Source organism: Hakea prostrata, chromosome 1, assembly GCF_041222555.1.
Source record: "Hakea prostrata isolate BN-2017 chromosome 1, UWA_Hpros_2, whole genome shotgun sequence".
NCBI lineage: Eukaryota > Viridiplantae > Streptophyta > Magnoliopsida > Proteales > Proteaceae > Hakea > Hakea prostrata.
Window position 1 is genome coordinate 73197465 of NC_142600.1, and position 26449 is coordinate 73223913.

The 26449-nt window shown below is 38.2% G+C and overlaps 2 protein-coding genes across 3 annotated transcripts; both read left to right on the forward strand.

The window, feature by feature from the left end:
* Positions 1 to 847: 847 nt before the first annotated feature.
* LOC149029917 (beta-carotene hydroxylase 2) lies at positions 848 to 3516 on the forward strand. Its single transcript, XM_089142237.1, has 8 exons — positions 848 to 865; positions 1001 to 1434; positions 1514 to 1573; positions 1680 to 1751; positions 1918 to 2052; positions 2277 to 2402; positions 2528 to 2584; positions 2667 to 3516. Exons 2-8 carry the CDS (start codon positions 1036 to 1038, stop codon positions 2745 to 2747), a joined length of 930 nt encoding a protein of 309 aa, XP_088998363.1. The 5' UTR covers positions 848 to 865; positions 1001 to 1035; the 3' UTR covers positions 2748 to 3516.
* Positions 3517 to 11301: 7785 nt separating this feature from the next.
* On the forward strand, positions 11302 to 26432 carry LOC149029918 (uncharacterized). Of its 2 annotated transcripts, XM_089142238.1 has the most exons (14): positions 11302 to 11685; positions 18267 to 18472; positions 18607 to 18677; positions 20136 to 20224; positions 20504 to 20554; positions 21066 to 21161; positions 21256 to 21332; positions 21821 to 22007; positions 22776 to 22850; positions 23703 to 23953; positions 24052 to 24121; positions 24204 to 24299; positions 25010 to 25088; positions 25188 to 26432. In XM_089142238.1, the coding sequence occupies exons 1-14, from the start codon at positions 11377 to 11379 to the stop codon at positions 25232 to 25234; spliced, it is 1704 nt and encodes a 567-aa protein (XP_088998364.1). In that variant the 5' UTR covers positions 11302 to 11376; the 3' UTR covers positions 25235 to 26432. The 2 variants fall into 2 exon arrangements, with proteins under 2 accessions (XP_088998364.1, XP_088998366.1); XM_089142240.1 differs by lacking the exon at positions 11302 to 11685 and having other exon boundaries at positions 18384 to 18531.
* Positions 26433 to 26449: the final 17 nt, after the last annotated feature.

The window sequence follows — 26449 nt, forward strand, 5'->3', positions numbered from 1 at the left end:
GTTCAAGGGTCGAACCAGTAAGTAGCGTAAGCACGAAGAAACCCGAAGGTTATAAAAAGAAACGTGTTCTCATCAAATTCGGGATGCACGATCATGCTGTACATGAAAACTACAACCAACTCATTAAAAAGGGAAAAATCCTACAATTAGACGGCCACCAAGAAGGATCTTGAACAAATCCAACGATTGAGAACAAGAGGTAAACCCTATATAAACTAAAGATCACACAAAGCAGATGTATCTGGAATCGTTTCGTCCAATATTTTTTTCAATTAAAGCTCTGCAACTAGCCAGAGCTCTGTGGTGATCCATTATTGATTTAACTTTCGGAGGTGGCTTCCCAACCACACAGTCAACCCACATCTAACATTGTTTTGTAGGCAAGTTTCAAGGAATCCTTAGGAGGAACAATTTTTAGATGCATCAATATTTAATGTCATATAATAAATAATAAAGGTTGCATCCTTAAAATTTTTAAATTGCTCGTTAGATCAAAATCTCGATTAAAATTGAAATCTCAACGATTTCAATCCAACCGATCAGAATGATTTGCTTGATGGTTAATACGCAGCATTGAAGCAAAGTCCTTAAAATTTCAACCCATACAACTATTTTGAACACTTATTATCTCCAATTTTAAAAATTTTGGACACGTTTTACCAACACAATGAGGATAAAATCTCTTTTCACCTACCTTTTTTTCTCTTGGAATTCCACCTTCCTGAGAAGGTGTTTCTACTTTTAAAAATAAAATGAATATATAAATGGTCCCTTTTCTATATGTAATTCCACCCCTAATCTGATAAAGCCTAGATTACGTTGAGAGACTCTTTTCCTTGTGCAAATATCAAATATAATCATAGAGGTGAGACAGATGAGAAAATAAGGTCTCCATGCATTTAACCTTCTTTCGTTCCAAAAGCACTCTCTCTCTCTCTCTCTCTTGCTCTCTTGCTCTCTGTCTCTATCTGTATCTAACATTTGGTTTCTTCTTCTATAGTGGATTGCTCAACTCGGTTCTTGCAGAGAACAGCCATGGCAGCCAGAATTCCCGTCGCTACGGGCGCTGAAATGCTCCTACTTGATCGAAATCAGTTCCTTTTTCCGAAACCTAACTCGGTTTTCTGTTCCTCATCTGTCTCATCTCCAATCGTTCTCCGTCGTCTCAGTGTTTTCCAGGCGAAGAAGAAGATGAGCTTGACTATTTGCTCTGTTATGGAGCATAAGAAGGAGTGGATAGGTAGTACTAAAGAAGAATACAGTACTGAAGAGACCACCGATGAGATTAATCCGATTTCAGTGCGAATTGCTGAGAAATTATCCAGAAAGAAATCCGAGCGGTTTACTTACCTGGTCGCGGCTGTCATGTCCAGTTTAGGAATCACTTCCATGGCTATTGCCTCTGTTTATTATAGATTCTACTGGCAAATGGAGGTTATTTCTCTCTCTCTCTCTCTCTCCGTGTCGATCCATGTGTTAGAATTTCTGGTTTCATATCAATTGTCATTGGCAGGGAGAAGAGGTTCCTGTATCGGAGATGTTCGGTACATTTGCTCTAGCCGTAGGCGCTGCCGTAAGTATAATTTTCTCTTCCTCTGTCACCAAAACTCAAGTGAAATCGATCGATTTCTGAGGGACCATTTGATAGATTCATGACTGACGGTGTTGAGGAATTTCAGGTGGGAATGGAATTTTGGGCTCGATGGGCTCACAGAGCTCTCTGGCATGCTTCACTATGGCATATGCACGAGGTTTTTCACTTCTTTAATTTCGATTCTCTTCCAAATCTTCCTGATTAATCAATTTTTTATTATTTTAAGTCAAGTCTCGAATAGATGACAGACATAAGTAGTCGAATCGAATCTGTTATTATTGACGGATTAACTAACTTGAAGAAATTGGGGATTTAACGAACAGTCTCATCATCGACCAAGAGACGGTCCTTTCGAGCTAAACGACGTCTTCGCCATTATCAATGCCGTTCCTGCAATCGCTCTTCTTTCCTTCGGTTTCTTCCATAAAGGATTAATTCCAGGTCTCTGTTTTGGTGCCGTACGTCTCTCCCCTCTGTCTCTCTGAATTACCAAACGCTCTGATTTTGTTTTGCTTTGCTTCAAAACTGCATTAGCCTTAGCTTCTGGGATTAAATAACTGTGAGATATTTTTGGTTTTGGTTTCAGATTGAAATACTGTTAGATTGAGATGTAAAGAGGAAGAAGAAGAATTATTGGTTTTTGACGTTTGTTTGAATCGTTATCGAATTTTTTATCTTTCAGGGTTTAGGTATAACAGTGTTTGGTATGGCCTACATGTTCGTCCATGATGGTCTTGTTCACAAAAGATTCCCTGTGGGACCTATCGCTAACGTGCCTTACTTCCGTAGAGTTGCTGCGGCCCACCAGGTAAGTTTATACTCACACACACATATCCAAATTGATAAAAATTTCATCAAAAGAAATTTGTTAAAATATTTCTTTTTGGTGGAAACAAATTCGAAATTGATGTTTGAGTTTGGTTAATAAAACAGATCCATCATTCGGAGAAATTCAAGGGAGTGCCATATGGGCTGTTTTTAGGGCCTAAGGTAATGCATTTTGTTCAAATAGATATATGTGTTAAAAACATCAATTGATTGAGAGGAATATGTTGAATCGGTGTGATTACAGGAATTAGAAGAAGTAAATGGACTTGAAGAGTTGGAGAAGGAGATCAATCGAAGAATTAAGCTATCGCAAGGTTCAGGATAACAATAAATTACGGATCATCTCTTTTATTTTTGTATTGAATTAGTGAATGCGATTATATTCTAGTGTTATAGAATGGAGATGATATTGTAAATTTAGCTGTCAAAGAAAAATATAAAAATATAAAAAATTAAATAAAGCCTTCAATTTTTGTTTTAATCCCTGTACCTCTTGGTAGGACCGTAGGAGTGGAAAATATATTAAAATTAGTTGTATACTTGTATGGGAACTTAAATTTATTATGATTTCTGAGTTTAAGTGGTGCTTTTGCGTGCAAAGCCAATCAAAGGATGAGTTAGTTAGTTACATGAGGGGGGATTATTGGCCTTTTAGTCGCTGTCAACTCTTTCCATCCATGCGTAACACACATCGTTCTCTCTCTGGTTCTGTAAGTGTAACTTTTGTGTTTTTTGGTTAAGTTTTTTGGTGAAACTAACTTTTTGAACTGGGGATCTCCGTCTACCCAATTGAGTTTGTCGTAGACTTATCTTGACATTAGAAATGCACCGTCACCCACGTCAACACGTGAGGAATTTACACGTGTTGCATTTACAGCCGGTGATAGATTTTAGTGGTTTCAGGTCCACCATTATGTGTAGATATTTAGAGATATATATATGAATACGTTGAGTGGACGTTTCATCTTCCACGTCGTCGTCTTTGCTTCTACGGTTCAAGTCCGACCGATTAAACCGTTTTCTGTTTTCTTTCACTATATTCTATACTGTGCCTAACCGTGATTGGAACTTGATGGTTTCGAAGTCAGAACCTGGACCGGTCAATTTTACTTTTTCTGTCTTACCAAAAAAAAAATTTACTTTTTCTTATTCTATTTATTGAAATTGACGGCAGAATCACCTTGGAGGATGTTTTGTTTGCTGTTTTGGGGTTATTTTCACTGTCGCTCTTCATCTTGGCTTGTAATAATTTTTTCAGATCCAAGATTATGATCTCTTTTACCTTTGTAACTACCACTACTCATCGATTGAAAAACCCATAAATCACAATCTAAGAGTCACATGAGAGATACTTATGTGGATTTTTGTTCGCGCCCATGCACAGCTTTTCGGCACCTCGTGTACAATTAATTTAATGGTGGACTATAAGGTCGATGCGGTGATTACATCGGTTCAGTTATTTTCTTTTGAAATTTATAGAAAATGAACCCAAAAGTTATCGAATTTAAAGTGTTAGACCCAAAATCCTTGTCTGATTTTTTTTTAGTTGAGTCCATTGTCTGAGCTGCAGTGGAGTTGCAAAGGTTCTAGTTTGCTAAAAAAGTGAACATGATTTAGAAGAATTGGACCCGAAGAGATTGTGAGGAACAAGAGGTACTGCAATTTTACTCGTTAGAAGACCAGAGAAATCGTTGGAACTCAAGTCTAAATTTTTCTAGGGTTTAAACACCTTGGGCTTACCGGGTTATTTTTTGCATTTCTCTGCAACTCGGGTTCAACTAAAAGTGAAGATGGGATTTGGAAACGAAGATGGATTTTGGAGTTGGTTTTTTTCTTTCTCAAAACTATAGTGACATTGTGGAACAGAAGGGAACATAATTGAAGTTTTAATTTAAGACTTCGGAAGGTTATGGTTTTTCTAAACTTAAGATGCATCGCTTCCTTTCTGGTTATCGAGTCAATCACGCTTCCTTTCTGGTTATCGAGTCAATCACGCTTCTCTTTCTATCTCTCAACTAGTTTATCCTTTCGGACGGCAAGAAAAATCATTTTTGGTGAAACTTTTGTCCAGTTTGCAGAGGTTTCGATCCATAGTTCCATTGTTGGATCTAGAAGTTGTAGATTTGCAACTAGAAGGAGTTGCAGGTTTGCAATGATAAGACTTAGCTTGTAAGATCTTCATGTTAATGGGGCTAGGCCGCTAGGGTATGTCCTAATCTGTATCGGTTTTGGAATCATCCCAAAGTTTGTCGTTTTGTAAATTTGCTTTAGACTAAGGGCATGTAATTGTAAATTATAAAGGTTTTCAAACTTTACGATTAAATGTAATGCATTAGAACCATTAGATTAAGTCCTGATAGGTGTCGATATAGTCTGTATAGGCGCAAACAAAAATCCTACTTATGTATCCTAGGTGTTATTAGGATTGAGAAATTGAGTGGTTCAATATATCCAATCCAAACCTTGAAATGTGTTAAAACAAATGCCATGAAACAGTGAATCAAAATAAATACATAGAGATTTAACATAGTTTACAAACTAATATGGTGTGCTCCATCCACAGATGAAGATGAAGGGTTTTTTACTTTGTTGAAGAAGTACAAAGGAACTCTTACAACCAATTGTCAAAAATGTCATTACAATAACTCTTACCCAAAGCCTTATTTGAAAATCTCAAATTTTTTAATGATATGGTAAACATACTTCAATTGAGTAAACGAATCAATCCATCGGATCGAGTCTGTTGGTTCAAAACCCTCTACTTCTACCACAAATCTCCAAAAACAAGTCATTCGAGATGTTCACAAAATATATTAATGCGAATCTATATTTAAAATGATACCCAAGAATTTATGTCACAACATAACAAAACACAATGTTGGTTCTAGTCAATTTCAGTTAGACGTAATCCACTCTTCCTTTGTGTGATGCACTAACAAGTAAGTGACTAGTCTCATGTAATTGAAACAACATTTTCTAGTGTAAGTCTTGCTCTACTTAAGGTTGTTTAATTCTGACTTAGTGATCAAAGTTCAATTTAAGAAAAAACCCATTTTCTCAGAACTCCAGAAAGGACGTGTATGTATGGCTGTCATTAATCCGCGTGGTGATGATAGAGCATTTTTGTGGAAACTCATCTTTTTGAAGTCTTGTGAAGATGAAATCATGGTATGGTGATTTACCAACCCATCTAGCTAGCAAGGCTTTTGGAATATCTCTATGTGCTCCATTTACCATCCCAGTGCGTACCATGCGTGGCAGGGTTGGAACTTTGAACCTTACCTCCTCAAAATGTGAATGCAAATTGTTTTCGTTCTTAGGGAACATTGCTCGATGATCTATACATCCACAAAGAGAAACATTTTACAGACACCATATCTTGCTTGTCGCATCCCTGTCTCTTCCCCACTCAACACAGTTCCTGAACTTTGGATCTAAAACTCAAGAGATGAGACACCACAAAGAAGAAGAAGAAGGAGAAGAAGAAAGGCAAGGGAAGGGAAGGGAAGGATCTGCTACCACGTGTGCATGGAAGGGAGGTGGCCGATTCGAAGTAAAACCTTTCAATTGATTGCATAAAAAGTGTCACAACCGCCAGATTAACTGTTTAGATTACTTGAATAAAATAAAGAATTGAACTACTATTCTGGTCATATTCTGGTCAAGGCGTTAATTATTTTATTTTTCTTTTTAAAAAGAAAAGAAAAAAATCCCTTTATAAAGCCTAGGTATGAACAGCCAAGAAAGGGACCATTAAAAGAAAATTAGGTATTATGTCTTTCTTTCTAACTAGATGTAATAATTTTTTTTATAAGGGTCCCTCCCTAGCTAGCTAGCTAGCTCCCAGGTTCATTAGATGTTGGGTAGTGAAAAAGGAGTCGGTCCCACCTCAGGTCAGGCAGGCTCAGTGGGGTCTGATTGGAGAGAAAGAAAAACAATTTATTTTAATGGGGAAAAGAAAAGAAAAGCCGAATTCCTGGGGCTTCCACGTTTTCTCTCTTTCTCTTCATAGTTCATAACAGCACCTATAAATGAACGACCGTACGATGCCAACGAATCTCCCACCACCGTCCAAAACAGTGATGAGTGAACCCCTCCCCACTATATTCTCTCTGTGGGTCCTACCTGTCGACGTTTAACCTTTTACTCATCCTTTCCCCCCTTCAGCATTGCTTATTGGATGAGACGTGTCCTAAATCTACCTTAATAAAGAATTAAGAATTGACCACCCTTTTAATCTTAAGATCCTAACTGCTAACTAGTAGAGATTAGAATTAATGATGTTTACCCGCTTTTGGGTGGTCGGTCCAATCCGGTTGGTTCCATTTCCATCTGGACAAATGTATCCACACCCACTCCACTTTCGTATAGACTAACGTGGCGCATGGGGAGCTCACTTGGCTTTCCATAATCAAACCCCCCCCCCATTTAATCACGTCTTTATTATGTAGTAAAAGACAATAAAGACTACACCTCATTTCTTTTCTTTTTTTTTTTTTGAAACTTAAATTTGATTTCAATTGTATTTTTTTATTTTATTAATGAGAAAAAAACCTGTGCTAAGATGGATGTTTGCTATTATATCTATCACTTGTTTCAATATATGGCATGTTCGAAATTAAATGAAATTCAGGAACGAACTACTACAACCCATGAAAGTGTTAAAATTTATTAGTACTGGTGCTGTGACCTCCATTTAGCACCACCGGGACCACTTAATAGGTTAAATCCCGACAATACACCAGTCTATGATCAAATTGATCATACACCGGACTTTACAACAATTCCTCTCCCTACTCTTACAATGCTCTTTTGTGCAGGTGATGTAAACCACAGGACAAAAAAAAACAGGATGCTGTTGGGGAATCACCGTCAACAATTGAGTTGTACATTGCTGGAGCGGTGTTTTTGATGGGGACAATTTCAATTTGGCTATTGTTAAGGGGTTGAGAGAAGGAATGGAGAAAGCAAGACAATACAACATACACGTCGAATCTATTTGGACTAATTGGGACCAAATCAATGATTTCATACCATGTCCTCAAAAGCTAGGGCCACTGGAATTAGTTCAAGACCTATTGATACTAGGACCATCCCTAAAAGGGATATCGATCATCAAAATAAAGCCAATCTATTTGCTGGAGATGGCACAAGGACTTGCCCATGAAGCCATAGGTAGACAAAGTGATAGGATCTGGATTGAAAGACCTTTAAATGATCTTACTGCTTTGTAATCTTTGTTTTCTTTGTATCAAGAAAAAAAAAAAAAAAAAAGGAGAGTTATACTAAAAATTATATATTAAATTAATAAATTAATAAGAGGAGAAGTACCAAAGGAGTGTGAGGAAAGCATAGTCCTTTATTTGCAAGAATAGATGACTCAAACTCCTCATTTTCATATTTCTAATGAACATCTAATCCCAACTAGAGTTGCCATAAGACAAAGCCTACTTTTATGATACTCAGGACTTGATGTTACGGTTCCTCTCATGCAGAGTAGAACACATTCTAAGGGAGTAGAATCTAGCTGCAGACTCCCTCTCTAGGAAGGCTAGAGCTCTTGGTGTGCGACCTCTTGATCATTATCCACTCATCGGTCATTAGTTGTTATAGTTTGTGTTTTAGACGGTTTCTCTATGAATTGTGATCTTTCAACCATTGCCTTTTCATGCGCAAATGAGTTAAGTAGTTCTTAACCCAAAAAAGGAAAGAGAAAGAAATGAAATTAAATAAAAGTGGCATCCCCATCAGGGGCGGACCTATGAAGGGGCCGAGGGGGGCCATGGCCCCCCAGATTTTTAAGATTTTTATATAAATTCCCTTAATTCCTTTATTTTTTCCACTTTTTTCTCTTCCTATACGTGAAATGTCGCTATTTGGCCCCCTCCCCCAATATTTAGAACAATTTTTAAAGGTAAAATAATGGGCACACATGTCATTCCTAATTAAAAACTAATTCCTCAATCCCTATTTATTCTCCCCACTATTCTTTCTTACTTTCTTCTTTTTTTCGTTTCTATCTATAAACCTGGTTAAAGGAAAATTTTGAAAAAACATCTTATTAGTTTAGGTATTCAAAAATCAAAATGTCATTTATAATTAGAAAGTAATTATTCAATCCCTATTTATTCTCTTCTATATCCTCTCTCCTCTCTCCTATTTTCTTCTTATTTATTATCTTCATTTTCTTTCTTTTTATTTATTCTCTTTGCTTTTTATAAGCGTGGGTTAAGAAAATTTGGGAAAAAAAATATACTCCACAATTAGGTACTCTTTCTATTTCTCAATTTATTTATCGTTTCTTTTTTTCTTTTTTTTTTTTATTATTTTTATTTGATTTTATATTTTATGTTTCTTTATTTCTTCTGCAATTTTTATTATTTGATTTTGAATTGTGAACAAAATATCTATAGTTAGTAGGTAACTAATTGCCAATGGTTTGCATCTCTTACCTAAAAAAAATTTGGTTTACATCTCCTACCAAAGAAAATATTGGCTTGTATCTAACTTTTTAGGGTTGAAGTCATGAGTATATATTTTTTCTATATTGTTGCTTTAATTTTACCTATATTTTGTCGGGAAAAAATATCATTATCAATAATTTATTTTTTTTTCAAATATGTGTGGGCCCCACAAAATATATGTGGGTCTATTCTTTAATATAATAAAATACTTTAGAGGTGGGACCTCAAATGAATCTTATAAGGGTCCACATAATATGTGTGACAAAAAAGTATTAGTACTTCCCTAACGGGAAGGTTATCTGGCTTTCGTTCTTCGACCCCCCCCAATATTTCATCCTGGCTCCGGCCCCTGATCCCCATGTACACTCGTGTAAGCTCCACTTACACCTTGACAACAGCCCAAACCACCAAATAGAGGAAAAGAAAAAAATAATAATTCATGTCCCCTATAAGGATAAGTTCGGAGTTGGTCTTAATCTTTGACAAATTTTCTACACGCATCTGCCCAAATCCGACCCGGTCAACATTGATTTGTAACTCCTAGTCTCTATCAAAATTCAAAGTCATTATAAGTCAATTTATGTAATTAGTGTTAGCCATTTATTTACGTTTGACTTTATAAGTGTGAATCGGATTATGTGGGGGAAAAGCTTTTCTACTTTTCCATTTTTATAAATCTCTTTTGATAGAGGATATACATGCACATAAGTATAGTTTAATTGATCCGAAATAAAATAGAAAAAGTATAGTTTAAATGTATGATGTTACTTTCCCGAAAATAATGCCTGATGACATTGATGCTTCTTTAGAATAAGAATTATTATTTTTTTAAAAAAAAGAAGATATATATTAAATATAAGGAATGTTACATTCAATTTTATAGCTATGGAGACAGGATCTCAACAGTTAGATCTGACCTACAAATGAGAACAAACGGACCCAGGCTAACCTTTGCTGTCTTTTATTCAACACCAGCTCCCAAAGGGCTTTAGAGATAATGCTTCATAATATTAATGTTTCTTTAGAATAAGAATTACTGTCTTTTTTTTCTTTTTTTTTTTATTTTTTAAAGAGACTTATATTAATATAAGGGATGTTACATTCATTTTATGTATTTTTTATATTTTTTTGATTCGAGTGCTAGCTGAGGATGGAAGAATATTTAAAAAGGAACACTTGGGATAAGGGAAGTAGGTTTAATGGTTTATATTTTTGGTATTATCTTTGGTGATATATTCTAGTGATACTATCATTTGTGTGTGTCGATAAGGTGTCTATTTTGATGCAGATGAATCTGAACATATGTGAACACAATGACACATCTAAATTATGTAATATATAGAAAGAAAAGCAAGGATTGAAATCCAAGCCTTTATGTATATAACTTAAATATGTGACGAGGCTTCACCCTTAGCTCTTTGAAGATTTTAACCCTTAACTTAAATAAGCTCATATTAAGGTGTTAGTATTTTCGCCAACTAAGTCAATGTGTACCAAATCCAATTTAATGCAAAAGGTCAAACCTTTGATAGTAGATAAAAGCATAAAAAAATTTACAAGATTGAAAAGTAAAACTTGAATTTACCAAAAAGTACAAAAATAAAAATGCATGTAAGATATAAAGCACATATGGTGGTCCAACATAAAAATAGCACTGACGAAACGTAGTCCAAAATAGAAAGAACTCTTGTGGCTGCATCAATCTACGGAATGGGCTTAAGCTGCAACCATGGGGGCCCAACTTTTATTTATAATTTTTTGGGATAAAGGAGCCCAACTTTTATTTTGAGGGGCTCAATATCCCTCCATACGTCCTCATTGATAGTCCAGAGCTTTTGAAGGAGATACTCTTCATGGCGCGATCCCGTAGCGAACGCTAGATTGGACTTGTGTCCCAACATTTGTAGGAAGAATTTATCATCAAAGACCAACTCAATTGGTAGTGACTAACGCCACAAGTGGGGAAGTCAGGTTCTAGGCTCATGGTATCTGTAAAGTCCCCACCCCTTCTTCTCCGACTCCCAATAAGTTAATATAAAGCAACCTTTAAACCATCAAAGGTCAGCTAAGTTGGCACTAACCAATGCATCCCAGGGAGGTCAGGTTCGGTCCTCCTTGATGGTATTTGTAATAGTCCCGATCCCCTAGTCTTAGTAAGTTAAATATAAAGCATCCTTAAAAGTTTTTTTTTGGGGGGGGGGGTGGAATTGAATTTAAGATCATGGATTTTGGACTTATTAGGTTGTAGTAGGACCAAACCCATCTTGTAGTTCATGGCCCATCATTCTGGGCTTAGGCTTCTACCAAAAAATAAATAAATTCTAGGCTTGGCCCATTATGAATATCCAAGAAACTAAAAGGTGCTGGAGCCCAACTTAGAGGTACCGGGTACGGTCGGTTGTTCGATTATATTCGGTTCCAAGTTCCAGCTTTCCAAACAGTGCATGTAACCCGGGTTGCTCGCTCCGGTCGCAAGAGGAAACTGCGGCAATGGATTTTCCCGCGCTCTCTGCGTCGATTCTAACCGTGAATGGTCTCGTGAAATCTAATTGTAAATTTCCTTCAAGTTTTCTAAGCCGCTATTCGCAGATAGAGGTCTGTTGCAGTGGCGGAACCGAGCATTTCAATGCATACGCTTCGACACACGGAGAGAAGAGAGTCATAGTCTCTGCTAATCATAGACCTAAAGCGATTCAACCTCTTTGCAACTCCGATAATCAGAACGACAAAAGTCGGATTCACTTCGTAGGCATCGGAGGCTGTGGTTTGTCCGCTCTCGCCATGCTTGCGCTCAAACAAGTATGTCCATCGGAACCCTAATCCTTTTCATCGTATTTCGATTTATCATTGTTCAGACAATGGTTTCAAATGACGTCACTATCGTACGGATGGGGTTTTTTTTTTGGGGGTGTGTGTATTGGGGGTGGGGCCAAGGACAGAGGTCAAAGAACCCAATCACCTCCTCTCGTGAGTGGGATTTTAATTTGCAGCAGTAGCTGTAGGCTGGCGGCCAAGATTTCGCCACATATGTAAAATTAAATCGGTTGTGAGAAAACTGTGTGATTTATATATAAATATCAAATTTTAATTTTAGGTTTAAAAGTTTTCAAATTTACAAAGTGAACTCTCTAATATGAACGGATAAATTTAAAGGTTTAAAAGTTTTTTCTCAGGGACTTCACTTTGTAAATTTAAAAACTTTTAAACCTTTGAATGTAAAATTAAAATTTAATATTTTTTTTGGAAAGTAGAAGCTTATACAATGTCCATCAAGGGAGAAGGAAGGCCTCCCGAATCAAAGTGCATTTCATTGTGATTAATAAACCAGCCAAGAAGTCTGCCGCATGGTTACTCTCCTGATATGAAAAAATACACTCTGCAAAGTTAGTTAGGTTTTTTTTTTTTTTTTTTTTTTTTGTAATTTATCTATGCCACAAGGTTTCTAGAATACTAGGGACATTTGTGAGCATCCAAGATCATTTGGACAGCTTCTTTAGAGTTGGAGTGGAGACTTACTCTTTGATCCCATGGTGCCTCGCCATCTCAAGGCCTTTTGAAATGGCCATGAGTTCCATCATAAAAATTTGATTCCCTTCCATTGCACCCACCACTGCAAAGAGGACTTCGCCTTTATAATTCCACCCAAAAAGCCATAGCCACCTAAGCCTCGTATGGGGAACCATCGTAATCGACACATAACCAACCAACGTCCGACTGTTCCCACTTAATTGACTTTAGAATGGGAAGACAATAGTTAACAATAATCCTCCACTTCTCAAAGGACTGATTCTGAGGGTTATCAGGGATAGAAATAGGCAACAACAACAACAATAACAATAAGCCTTGTCCCAACTAAATGGGGTCGGCACAAGATTCTTGCCCTCCAATCGTTCTGTCGAGGCCAGCAGAACAAGGCCTAAGCTATACAATCCCCACCACCCAAGGATCAGGCACCCCAGCTCTCTAGTTCCCAATATGGATATATGACCCGACAAGAGCATATAGGACCGTTGACGGGGGCCACCCAAACGACTCTCAAGCTATCACATGGAAGCAACCCCGAGCAACCAAAGATCGCACATTCATCAAGGCCACCATCCATCAGCATCCTCACCACACGAGTTACAAGAAAAGCCCAACACCGCACGACACAAGCTGGTCGAACAAGGCCTATAAAATTCCAAGCTTAAGGAAACGCGATCCAAAGACCCGGAGCACCTCTCCACCACCACCCAATTAATTCTTGGGAAACCTCATCTCAAACACCTCTACTATGATTGAACCAGGACCAAAACAAACCGAGGAATCTCTATCGCAAGACACCACCCACACGCGATATGACTAAAGTACAAATTAAATAGCTTGATCTACTAAGTAAAGCCGATCCAAAGCTACTCTCCAGACTAAGGAAACCCCACGGGTCTCATCAATCAAACAAACACCGCAAACGCACACACCGGGGGACCCACTGAAGTCTAGGAACATCCAACCGGCAAAAAGATAGGGCTAAAGGACCCGAGAGCCAACGAATCGGGAACATACGTCCCCCACCAACACTAGTCACCGAACCACAACAATCCAACTATATCATATATACGCAACACCCAGTACGCCAAATAACGCCAGGGACCACAGCAGGTCAATAAATACCAATGAAGATCCCTACACTCATACCCCATAAGTCTCAATAAGTAAAAGCCTCCGGTAGATCCGGCAAAACCCAAAGGCTCCAAACGAGTTAAGTGTCCAAACGGGTCAATATCTCCCCATACTCATCGATGGCTCATCAAAATGCCCCAAGTATTACAACTGAATATCTCCATGAAATGGAACCACAACACCCCCAATCAGGCACCGTGCCATAACTTATAAACAACAGTCAACCAAACTAGCCAGGGCAAGCCCCATACCAAGGGTTTCACGGACCTGTGTCGAGCATCCTCCAAAGCCACGGACATCAAACTACGATATAAGTCGGACATGGTGCCTGGTGAAAAGTGTAATGCCGAAACATAAGTGCGAAGAATGCTCATAGTAAACTGAGAAATATGTCCACCAATATCTCCTCACAAACTAATAACCATCTCAAAACATCTAACATGGTCAAGATCACTCTCCTACCTCATCAGCTATCATAAAAGACCCCCCGTGCCCAACAGATAACTCTCAACCCGCCCGAACAGCCACACCAACCAACCGAAGATCCTCAACATCCAAGCGCCAGTCAAAGCTAGCAAAAGCAGCGAACCCACACCACACCAGTCCATAAGAATGGATGATTCACCGAACACAGCCACCCAAACACAAGCCACATCACAGCAGGATCCCCAAACCGGACTACCATAACGAAGGGAGACTCAAACACACAGGATAGACCGGACCAGGAGGGACTAAGCACAACAAGACCACAAGCAGGGGGAAGCCCGGACACCGCAACGCACAACAACACGCCAGGGAAGAAACGGCGCGCACGAAAGAAAATGCAAAGAAGAAAAAGAAGATCAAAGCGAGAAAAAAAAGAACCCCCGGCCCCCAAAACAGAAAACCGAAAAGTCAAAAACACCGATAACCGGAAACCACCACCCACAGCAGAAAACCCCGAGGAGAAAAAAAGACAAGGGAAAACACCACACACCATAAACCCACCCAGCCCCCAAAGAAAGAAGGCCCGCGGCGCCGCGAGGGGGGGGCGGGGGGGGCGCGGGGGGGGGGCGCCGGCCCGGGCCAGGGGCGGGGGGCGCGCAGCTAAGGCGTCCTGAAAATGTTGGGTTTGGGGGGCGCTCACCCCGGGGCTGGGCGCAAACATTGGCGGAGTTATTAGGGATAGAAACAGGCATATCTGAGAAATTGAGAGGAACATGCAAATATTTAAGAACTTGTCCATCGCCCCTAATACAGTTGCTCAAAAGATCAACTGAATTTCTGAACCTGATTTTTTAGTTCGTTGCCGTGGAAGTGGTCGACCAATCATTTAAGCTCATCCTTCCAAGATTGTTTTGGAGAAAATTTAAAACCATTCAGCCCCATGACTGTGCTCCAAACTTGTCTGGAGAAACTGCAGTTAAAGAACAAGTGGTCTTGTGTTTCCACCTCCAAGCTACATAAGACGCAAATTGTGTTTTATTGTATGATTCCACGAGGCAATCTGAGATTTGGTTGATAAATGTTCCAAGGCGCAGAGCCAAGCAATAAAGCTGAATCGAGGGTGGATGTATGAGGACCATATCAGCGGAGCCTAGGGGACTTGTGGTGATGGAGCGCAAACATTTTTATAGGCAGATTGAAGAGAGAAAAAACCTGAATTTGTGGCCGACCAAACTGCTGCATGACTAGGAAGATTAAGATGGAGCTTTGTGTTTTTGATATCTTCCCAACGATCAATAAGAACAGGATCATAGTGGTAAAGAGTCCAAGAACATTGACTAGCACATAAACGGTTCACACGATCATCATGTTTTCTTCCAATTGCTTCCATAATGCAAGTAGTTGGAGTTTTGAGAGGGCCACCCTCAAGCCAGCAAGTAGTTGGAGTTTTGAGAGGGCCACCCTCAAGCCAAGGGTCGTACCAAAGCCAGACATTGCGACCATCCTTTAGTAAGTGCTTGATGCGTCTAGAGGCTATTTCACGGCTCTGGGAATCGCCTTGAAGGTGTTGGAACATCTACTAGGAGGAAGAAGAGACCAAACGGAATCATGCTTAAGCCATCTGTGATGAACAAAAGAAACCCAGCATGAAGAACTATTTGAAACAAGACTCCAGATATGTCGTGATAGAGCTGCTTTGTTCCATTCAGTCAAGCTTCTCAAACCCAAACCGCCTTCTGTCATAGGCCTACAAATGAGCTTCCAAGAAACCTTATAAAAACCAATGTTATTCCCGCCTTTCCAAGGAAATCTGGCCATAGAACTCTCAAGATGATTAATGATCAACTTAGGAAAAGGTATGACATTTAACCAATAACTCACTGTGCTCATCAAGACAGATTTGATAAGGGTCAAGCGTCCTGCATAAGAAAGAGTCTTATTCCTCCATGAATTTAATCTTTGATCCACCTTAGTAAGAAGAGGGGAGAAGTCTTGCACTTGAAGCCTTTTACATGATAAGGGGATGCCCAAATACTTCACTGGGAAAGAGCCGTGAGTGAAACCCAAATGCTCATCAAAGGCCATAGTCACCAGAGGATCACAATTACCAAAGAATATATTGGACTTTGATCTATTTATTGTGAGGTCAGAGATAGCTGAAAAGTCTGAAAATAATTGCTTTAGGGTCTTTGCATTTTTTGTTTGCGCTTCTCCATATAAGAATAAGGCATCTGCAAAACAAATTGAGGTAATCTTTGGCTCCTTGTAGAATGGATGGTAATCAAAAGAGCCTTCGTTGGCCGCCAAAGAAAGAGAGTTAGTAAAAACTTGCAAAACAATATTAAAAAGCATTGGTGACATGGGACATCCCTGTCTTAGCCCCCTATTAGCGTAGAATCTGGAAGATTGAGCTCCATTGAGGAAAATAACAAAACTTGGGTTTGTTACTTATGCCATAACCCATTGGATGAATTGAGATGGAAAATTGAGCTTGTTCAAAAGGGTGAACAAGAAACTCCATTATACAAAGTCATAAGCTTTGCGAAGGTCTACCATTGTAGCAAATCTAGGGGTGCCATGTTTCAACTGGTAATCATGAAGGAGCTCTTAGCTAAGTAGAATGTTATCAGTAATTTGTTTACCTTCAAGAAAAGTCGTTTGACCGATTGGCAATAAGTTTTGCAATAAATCTGTATAGACAACTCGAAACTGCAATCGGTCAAAAATCCCCAAAGGTATTTTTCACTTGTCCCTTGGGAATCAACGTCAACCGAGAGAGCTTAAGAACATCTGGCATACGGAGGGTGGTGAACAAATCCTGTATAGCTTTGCAAACGTCCGAACCAATAATACTCCATGCCTTCTTAAAGAAAATAGCTCCAAAGCCATCTGTACTAGGAGAGCTGTCATCATCAATGGCATAGACAACACCCTTGATCTCTTCTACCGAGAATGGTTGGATAAGTAATCTTCGCTCTTCCCAGTTAAGGGATCTAGTAGCTGAGATATTAAAATTTGGGCATACGATAGGGTCCGACCCACCGAAAGCATGACTAAAATAATTAACTGCTTCTGCCCTGATACCTTCCTCATCGGTGATCAAGTTCCCTTGAGCATCATGAATTGCAGAGATCCAATTTTTTGACTTGTGGAAAAAGTTTGTATTACCATCACCTTCCTTCATCCATTTGACTCTGGACTGCTGCCTGAGAGCACTTTCCCTAGCATTGATTAGGGATCTAAAAAGATGTAAATCAGATTTCTCTTGTTGAAGAAGTGCATCAATGTCGCCATACTGAAGCATTTCTGATTGGGTAAGATTTAAAGCATCTTTGGCCTCAGCAATATGAGCATCTAGATCATGAAAAGTAGATCTACTCCAGCTTTTAAACCTCTCTTTTAAAGCGTGAAGCTTGAGCAAACAAAGAGGAGCCATTAACCTGATGCTGCCAAACATCATGAACAAGAGGCAAGAAATCTCTATGGTTAGCCCAATAAGAATAAAAGTAGAATTGCTTACCCCTTTTCTGATTAAATCGCTGAAAATTTAATATTACATATATATCCCCGCAGGTACTCCCACAACTGTCCGATCCAATTTTACATGTGGCAAAATCCTGACAGCCAGCAGCAGTAGCTGCTGCTGCAAATTAAAATCCCCGTCAGTGTGCTTCCGTCAACCATATAATTGGGGTGGCCCGATGTGGGTTTTACTAGGATTTCAAAGTTTTTATCATTTTTAATTTTTACACTGCTCACCCTACATGATTAAAAATCGTGTCAGGGGAGCACATTGTTCTTCCTTGAAGGGAAATGAAAGAAAAGTGAAAAAAACATAGAATATGTGGGAGCCCATAGGGTTCTTTGAGTTTTTTCACAAAATCTTATCCCAAAATGGTGGGATTTTGTTTTTTGAGTTTTTGAGTATGGGGTGAGGAAAGTTAAGTTATACATCAGCATACAGTTCCTTAAATTTATAAAGTTTGTTTGCTCATTTTACCAACAAAGTGAGTTTTTTAAATTTCACTAGAAACGATACACTTTTTTCATATTTATATATATATACAAGAAATCATAATGTTACAAAGTAGATTGTTTTTCTGAAGTCAACTTATCCCATACCGTAGAACCTTTAGTCCCTAATGCCTGAGTAGCTAGCTTGTATAACACTTCAGAAGCTCCTTTGGGGGGGGGGGATCTTTCGAGAGGTATCCATAGTAGTTTTTTCACCTTTTAGTCCACCCCATTTTATTCCACCAAGCAAAATTTTTTTAATGATTTGGATTTACCTTCAGGGCATGGAGGTCAGCGGCTCTGATATCTTATGGAGCAGTTTCATGGATGGATTGGAAGAAGCTGGCGCCCGCTTGTATATAGGACACTCGGAATCCAACCTCCATAGGAACAATGGATCAGGTCTGCCGAAGGCCATTGTTGTCTCTAGCGCCATTCCACCAGACAACGTGGAGATTTTGTATGCTAAATCTATTGGAGTACCCGTGTTAGTATCTGTGTTGGATGTTTAGCAGTTAGTTTCATGATGATCAGATTGTGTTTACAGTAAGCTTTGCCTTCATATTAAATCTTCTCTTTTAAGTTACTGGCAACTCTAGTGAATCTCTATGCTTTGTTCAGATATAAGAGAGATTTTTGGTTGGCAAAGGTAACGAAACAGCATGATCTTATTGCTGTTGCTGGTACACATGGTAATTACAACCCAATCCTGCTTAAGTTAAATTTTCTTCCTTTTAATATCTTACATGCTTTCAATGAGTGATGCTAGACACCATATCTGTTTCTGTGTTACATTTGGGATGGAAGTATCAAAACAACAACAACAATGCTTGACCATATCCCTACTAAATGGGGTTGGTTGCATGGATCCTTGCACTCTAGTCAGTTCTGTTAGGGGTCATATTAGATACAGGACCTAAGCCAACATCTAGCTTTGAACTCAGATTTGACATCAAGCTCCTTGATGCATATGAATTGTTTATGGTTTTGGTTGAATTGCAACAATGTTATTCATGCAAGAAAGTCTGTCACTCCATGGGTAATAGTTCAACAAGAATTTTGGCTAACTCAAGACTACTAGGTGAAGAATCAAAATGGGCAGCCCCTCCAAAAGGCTGGCTAAAAATCAACATTGATGGATCAGCAAGGAAGGATCAAAATAACTCCATGCAAGCAGGGTATGGAGGTATTATCAGAGATAACCATGGCAGAATGCTTCTTTGTTTCTACCAAGGTTGTCACAACAAAACACCAATTGAAGCAGAAGCATATGCACTTAGAAAAGCTTTAAGCTGGGCTAGAGATCGTGATTTATCAAATTTGATTGTTGAAGGGGATAATCTTGAATTGATCAAGCTACTACAGCAAAACAATAGAGACCCTGAAATCTGCTGCCTCCTTTGGTTCGATTGAGTTTAAGCTTACCTTTAGAGAAGGAAATTGTGCTGCAGATTGCTTAGCTTCTAAAGGTGACAGACTCTGCAGTATTTTTGGAGTGACTCTAATCCTCCTCCCTTTCTAGTCTGGCCTTTATTGTTTGATAATATAGCCTGAACTGTTAAAAGAGGTTGTTTTATGACTGCCCCTAGCTCTTTTTGTTAATTGAATTGGGAATAAAAGTATAAGTTACTGAATTTACAGTTTTATGTATTATCAACATGTTGTGCATTAGTTGTTCTTGATTCCATAAATAGTTCACAAGCCCTTAAAACATTTGCATAATTACTAACTTTATTGCAGAAGAGCCTACAGTGTACATATGGAATAATAATGTTTATTGAAATGCTCTTCTGTGTATTACACAAATTAAAAGAAAGCAAGGAAAATTCTAGAAGGCTACCTACTAAGAATTTGTTTTAAGAATGATGATAACATCAAATGGATAGCGTTGTTATGCATTTTCAATGCAAAGAACCTTTATAGACTGCAATGGTTTAACCCCCCTTTTGGCGAACTTTTTTTTAATTCCCCTGAGTTTGTAATAATGGTAATTCCTGGCAAGCAGGAATATTGTCTTTAGCAGCAATAAACATATTACATATATTCTTAATGTTGTAAGAAAATTCCAGTTGATCATGAAGCAGTGCACGCTAATTTCATACTTAAGTTTTTCTGCTCTAATGCGTATTTCTGATGATTAATAATTGCAGGCAAGAGTACAACTGCTAGCATGCTGGCGTATGTTTTGAGTGCAATGGGAGATGATCTAACTGCTATAGTTGGGGCACATGTCCCTCAGGTATTTCTCTGTCTGCAAAGTGGTGTGTAAAAGAAATGTGAAGTCTTCATTCAGGAGGCATTTATTTCTCTTGTTGAAATGATTAGCATATTTTCAACCTAAGAGATCTTTTATGAATTGTTCCTTTATGTCAGTGAACTATATCAGTGAACTATATTATTTCTGTCAACAACCTGTCTTCTTGTTTTGCATAGAGTAATAGAATAACTACTTATGAGTTTCGTTGTCTCCTAACATGGAACTGATGTGCTGATCTTTTAAACATCCTCTGCCCTTCAGTTTCAAGGAGGAAATGTGATTGCAGGCTCCGGGCAGAATTTTGTTTTGGAGGTGTGTATTTTCCTTATGATGGTAGGCCTTAATCTGTAGGACACTGAATTTTGGTGTGGGACCTCTATGCATATGCAAGTGTAGGAAAGATTTTTGCTTTATATCAGTGCTTTTTGCAATTTATTTTGATTTGAACATTATCTGGCTATGACATCTTTTCATGTCATAAAATTGAAGGTAGACTTCAATCCCCAGCATAAAGCGTAGGAACACAGTTCATACAAGTAGATTTGACCATTACCTACTCAACAAATGTCTGATAATTCTAATTCTTATTTTCATAACACTGTAAGAATTTAACTTTTTTGGGGGACATATTCCACCTTTTCATTTTTGTTGATGCTTGAGGTGTTTTGAGCATCAGTAGATTCAATTTTTAATACTGATGGTAAGATGCTGGTTAGTTTAAAATCTTCCAATTGATCCTTCTTTGGTCAATGCTACATGCTAATATACTTTGCAAATTTTAGTACTGATGGAAGTTTTGTGCACTCTATGGTACACACCATAGGCTGATGAATATGATGGATGTTTTCTGGGATTATCGCCTTACATTGCAGTGATAACAAATGTGGAATGGGAACATGTTGACTTTTTTCAGGATGAGGTTTGATAAACATTGCACCCTTTCAGTTCTAGAATAAGATTTCATTGCAATGTTTTTAATCCATAATATGGATGACTGCATTTCCTGTCAATAGGAAGCAGTAATAAATACATTCAGGAGGTTTTTGAAGAAGATCAGGTTGGGTGGACATCTTATTTTATGTGGTGATAGGTATGATGTTGTTTACTCATTCGTTAGAAACATATGCCTGTTTTGGTGTACAAAATTAACTTTTTCAGTTTTGAACTGATCATGTTCAGAGGAAACATGTAACCTGCATCTATTTTAAGTGTAAACCTCACTGAATAGGACAGTTTTAAATACAACTTAGCTCAGCCTTATGCCAACTAACTGGGGTTGGCTACATGGATCCTTTTGTCCAATCAGCTAGATTCAAAGCCTTAACCATTAAAAAAATAGTTTAATATGATGCTATATCATTTGAGAAACTCTCACTTTTGTAACCCACTTGTCTCAGGTTAAGGTTCCTGGATGATGAAATTTCAAAAGGTCCACAAGCTGGGCTGTCGTTATGATGTGAACCATTTATTCATTTAATCTTGGAGCTCTAAAATCATGTCAGTCTGAAAAGTTGAGAGACCTATATCTAACAACTTTAGCTTCTAATGTTGTAATTCATTTTGCAAGGGACAACACAGTGAAGGTGCACGTTCCTTGTTGCATAACACAAGGCTGGGATATTTATCAGACCAGGCTCTGTGGATGCAAAGCATACAGCTAAACCTTGATGTCTACAGACTATCTACATATGGAATTGCAGATTCTAATGAATGGCATGCCTCCTCAATTCGTCCAAATTTACAGGGGGGTAGTGATTATGTACTTGTAAGTGCCATAAACATCTATGTTTTTCTAGAGATGCATAGACAATCTATACAAATAAATTTTTGAAATTTCAAAAATTTTCTCTCTCAATCAAGAATTTATTTATATTACTATAATTTAACAGTTAATTGGTGCCTTATTGTGTTTGTATGTTGCTGTTTCTTTTCAAGGTTCAACTTTAGCTTGTCTTTCCTTATTCTTTTATAGTGATCCTTCAATATGGTGTCGCCATTGGGTGTTAGTTGTGACTCATAAGTTTGGTTCAGGTCCTCACATGGGGAGGTGTGGGATCAAAGCTTATAGCTTATAGAAATTATACTTCTTGATAGACATGAGAAGTGTTTATTATATAGGAAAATTCTTCTCCCCAAGTGGTGTCACACTTGGGTGTTAGTCGCTCTCTTGATGGCTTATAGAAATTATACTTCTTGCAAGTCTTCATTAAGATTGGAAAATGCTTTTGTTCCCAAATAGTATTTTAATTTACATGTAGTCGTCGTCTTATGCTTCTGTGCTACCATGATCGCTTCACCACTACTTTCTTACTTGGTTTACCACCTTAGCACTACTAGAACTGCAGAGCATTGATGGGTTTGGACACGGAAATGATATGAAAGATAACGATGGTCATTGTTGGCTTTGTTCGTATATCGCATTTGAGTTTTGCTACAATTGTTTTTTAGCTTTTTTATGGGGACGAATGTAACTTTTTATTAGTTAGCATTCATCCAGAATTTTCTCATATAAACTGTAATTGATTTCTTGTAGTGTCATAAGGGGTGTCCAGTAGGAGACATCAGCCTACAACTACCTGGAGCTCATAACGTACTCAATTCATTAGCTGTGAGTAAACGATTTCCTTGAGTTTGATGACTTGTATCCTTTTGAAAAGAGTTTTCAGGTTTTCCAGGAATGTATTTTACTTCATGGAAACATACTCGGAATCATGTTTTTCTTAATTGATTTTGTGTCATTTACGGGTCCTTCCAATTATTGTTTCCGGCTCTCATTTCATGACTGTGATATAGCTGAAAAATTGATGGGCAAATTGCATGTATGTGATGGATGCCGTCCTTATCCTAAGATAGGGAAACATATGTACTCGTGTCTTGGTTTGGTTCCCCTGCTTTATATATTTCGCATCTTGTTGGACAGAATTCTTGGTGCATGATCACTGAGGCTCTGGCTGATTGGAAGTGAACTGAGAATAAGGGAATTGAAACTCGAGGGAAATAAAAATATAAACTTTTATAATCACCACCAACAATGTTAATGTAGGTAATTAAACTTAAATTTAGCCATTGATTTTTGCTTCATTTGTTGACCTAATTCCATTGAATTGAATTGGAAAATATGATGGGGTAATAAATCTAAGTGAAAGTTTAATTACCAATTTGGCTAGATTTAAATTTAGTCATGATTACAGAAGATACCCTTTTCTTTTTGAATCAGGTCCATTTCCCTTTGCTTCAATTATATGGAGCCTTCATTTATCTTTTGTTCTGCATATTTTTCCAGCATTCTGTTCACCATGTCATGTTTCACTGGATTCATTCTCATTATTGCTGGTGATATACTGATATGTATAGTCCCCTCAAGAACTCATTCTACTGGATCAGGGTTCTTTTGTCAAATTTCTTGTGATCCCATTTTGAAGTTCAGTTTTCATATCTATATTTATCATTCCAAGTGCAGGTTATAGCTACAATAAAAGCACTGGTCAGTGATCAGAAGCTGACTGAAGATGCACTAAACTCTCTGGGGTTGCACTTGAACAGCTTCATGGGTGTTTCAAGACGATTCCAAATGATTGGTAAGATAAATGGTTGTCGAATCTATGATGACTATGCACACCACCCTACTGAAGTTTATGCAGTTATTCGAGTGGCCCGTCAAATGTTCCCGTCTATGGCTTTATGGGTGATATTTCAGCCACATACTTTCAGGTTGACCTGGATTATACTGAGAAAATATATGCAAAGTTATTGTGTAGGCCTGCTGCATTTATGATCTAACTAGATTATGATTTTGGTCACTTTTGCAGCCGTCTAGCAGCATTCATGAAGGATTTTGCATCTGCCTTCATTGATGCAGATAGAGTTTTGATTACAGAGGCAGAACTCATAGGACTTTCATCTTCTTTTACAGCAGTTACAGATTTTGGCCCATCACTGATTAATTTGTTTTATGACTCAGGTATATGCTGCCAGAGAAAAAAACACTTGGAATGTTACTGGAAGAGACCTAGCTACTTCTATTATCAAACCATGGGCCGAGTACATTCCTTCTCTGGTATGGCAGTACTCCTAAATGTTCCAATACTAGTAATAAAAGAAATCAAAAGTAAATTTTTCTCAAAAGAGTCATTAGTTTATCCCTGAGCAACTACTGAGATCCCTAGTTGAATGTAAGAATTACTCCAACTAGAAAAGTAACAAGTGTTCTTTTACACGCATGGAAAAATTTGGACTTCCAAACCTCTTATTTGTTTGTTCATGCAACTTGTTTAACCTTGTATTTGCTTTCTTATGCTAGCAGGTGATATCATGATGGTCTATGAACTGAAATCTTCCATGAATAGTAATATAAAAAATCAAAATTAAAATTTGCTCAAAGGAGTCATTGATTAGGCTCTGTTTGCTTGGTGTAAAATTTGACCCCAAAATTTCCCGCTTCAAAAAATTCTACATGTAACATTTTACTTATTGATTGAAAAATGTCCCATTGTTTGTTTTATTATGAAAATAAACATCTTGAAATCTTTTAATATATTAAATTTCACATTTGTGAAGTGAAATTTACCATGGATAATTTTCCAGGAGACAAGTAGAGACCCCTAGTTGAATTTATGAAGTTACTCAACTAGAAAAGTAACGGCTTTTCACTCATGTGGAGAAACTCAGTTGGAAGCTACCTATTTGTATGCTCATACAATTTGTTTAACCTTGAACTGCTTTCTTATGGTAAGCATTTAATAGTATTATGGTCTATGCACTTTTTAGGAGGATGTGGTAGAAAAGCTGGTGCATGAGTTATTCAACCATCCAAATCGAGAAGTCATTGTGTTAACTCTCGGTGCAGGTTTTCCAGCTTCCCTATGATTGTATTCAGATGCTGATATCTATCTACCATAAAAAAAGAGGGAACTGATGACATTTTTTGTGATGCTTGTGTGATCAGGTGATATTACAACCATAGGCCCAAGGCTACTTCAGGAATTGCAATAGAAATCGGTGGATATGTCCCAGCCAAATTCTAGATTCTAGCTGCAGAAGGAAACCCAGCTGTGGGATTTCTGGTGTGAGGGAAGAGGATGATATGGAGGTAGCAGGTTCCATGGTTGTCAGTGAGGTTTTTGAAGTTGCTTTCAATACTTTTGTATTTTTGTGAACACAAAGACAGGAGAAAGCATTGCCAATGCAAGATTTAAGCAGGGAAAGCCCCATAAACATTAAAGCGACCAGGTATCTATCGTCTGAGTACCAGGGCTGCATGCCCAGCTGTTGCCTGAACCAAGGTGCCAGAATGATGTTGAGATTTGACGGCTTGGCTGATTAGAGCTTTGGGCACCAACAATGACTCAGGGTACGCATCTAACTCATTATGCCTCTAAGGCCCATTTGGATCATGGGAGTTCAAGCAGCAGAGAATCTGTGACACTGCATTTTAAGTTGTAGATGAATTGGCATAATAGATCCTTTTTCTGTCCGGATGAAAGTTGGAGACCTTTGATTGAAAAATCTATGGATAGACTCAGTGCTGGTAGTCATCTTGGTGAACAAAAAGAAACTGCCATGTTTTGTCTGGCAACAATGTGGCGACCTGTCTGCATTCTTGATTCAATTGAAAGATCAATTGCTGCTTTTGTGAGACAAACCCAGCAGTGGATTATCTGGCAAAATCAAGTGGCAGAGGATTAAGTATCGACTCTGATGCAGGTATGGCCTAGGAAGATGGTGGATGAAATGGACAATATGCAACATATAATCGTTGTTTCAGGTTTGGTGAGTATTTTGCTCAGACACTTTATCTGGTTTTTTATGGGGTTTGACCAACACTGAATGCCAAACAGCAGGAATTGTGGGGGATTACTCATTTTGTAACATACATTTCTCTCCATTTCTTAACTTGAAAATGTTGGCTTCATCCCGGAAAAAGAAAACAATTAGGATTTTGTTGCTGTAAGAAAATATCAAATGTATGCAACCTAGAAACTGTAATGCTTTAGGCCACCAAGGATTTTTGTGTTCATGCCTGATATTACATTCCTCTGGTGGTAGAGGCCAAGATTTTGATTATTAACTTTTGCATATGCGGGAAGAGTGACAACTTATTGTTTTTAGCTGGTCATCTAACGATGAAGGAAATAAACCAGAGGCTATAAACAAGGGTTATGTAGAGGAGATACGAAGAACATTCCTCCTTCAAAACTAGAATGCATT

What these genes read in the sequence shown, in the direction of transcription:
- LOC149029917 (XM_089142237.1), top strand. Translation starts at nt 1,036, where the DNA reads ATGGCAGCCAGAATTCCCGTCGCTACGGGCGCTGAAATGCTCCTACTT. An exon ending in CACTATGGCATATGCACGAG is followed by an intron (nt 1,752 to 1,917) that starts GTTTTTCACTTC and finishes TTTAACGAACAG; the next exon opens with TCTCATCATCGACCAAGAGA. An exon ending in CAGGTCTCTGTTTTGGTGCC is followed by an intron (nt 2,053 to 2,276) that starts GTACGTCTCTCC and finishes TTTATCTTTCAG; the next exon opens with GGTTTAGGTATAACAGTGTT.
- LOC149029918 (XM_089142238.1), top strand. Translation starts at nt 11,377, where the DNA reads ATGGATTTTCCCGCGCTCTCTGCGTCGATTCTAACCGTGAATGGTCTC. An exon ending in GGCAGAATTTTGTTTTGGAG is followed by an intron (nt 20,555 to 21,065) that starts GTGTGTATTTTC and finishes TACACACCATAG; the next exon opens with GCTGATGAATATGATGGATG. An exon ending in CTTATTTTATGTGGTGATAG is followed by an intron (nt 21,333 to 21,820) that starts GTATGATGTTGT and finishes GGGACAACACAG; the next exon opens with TGAAGGTGCACGTTCCTTGT.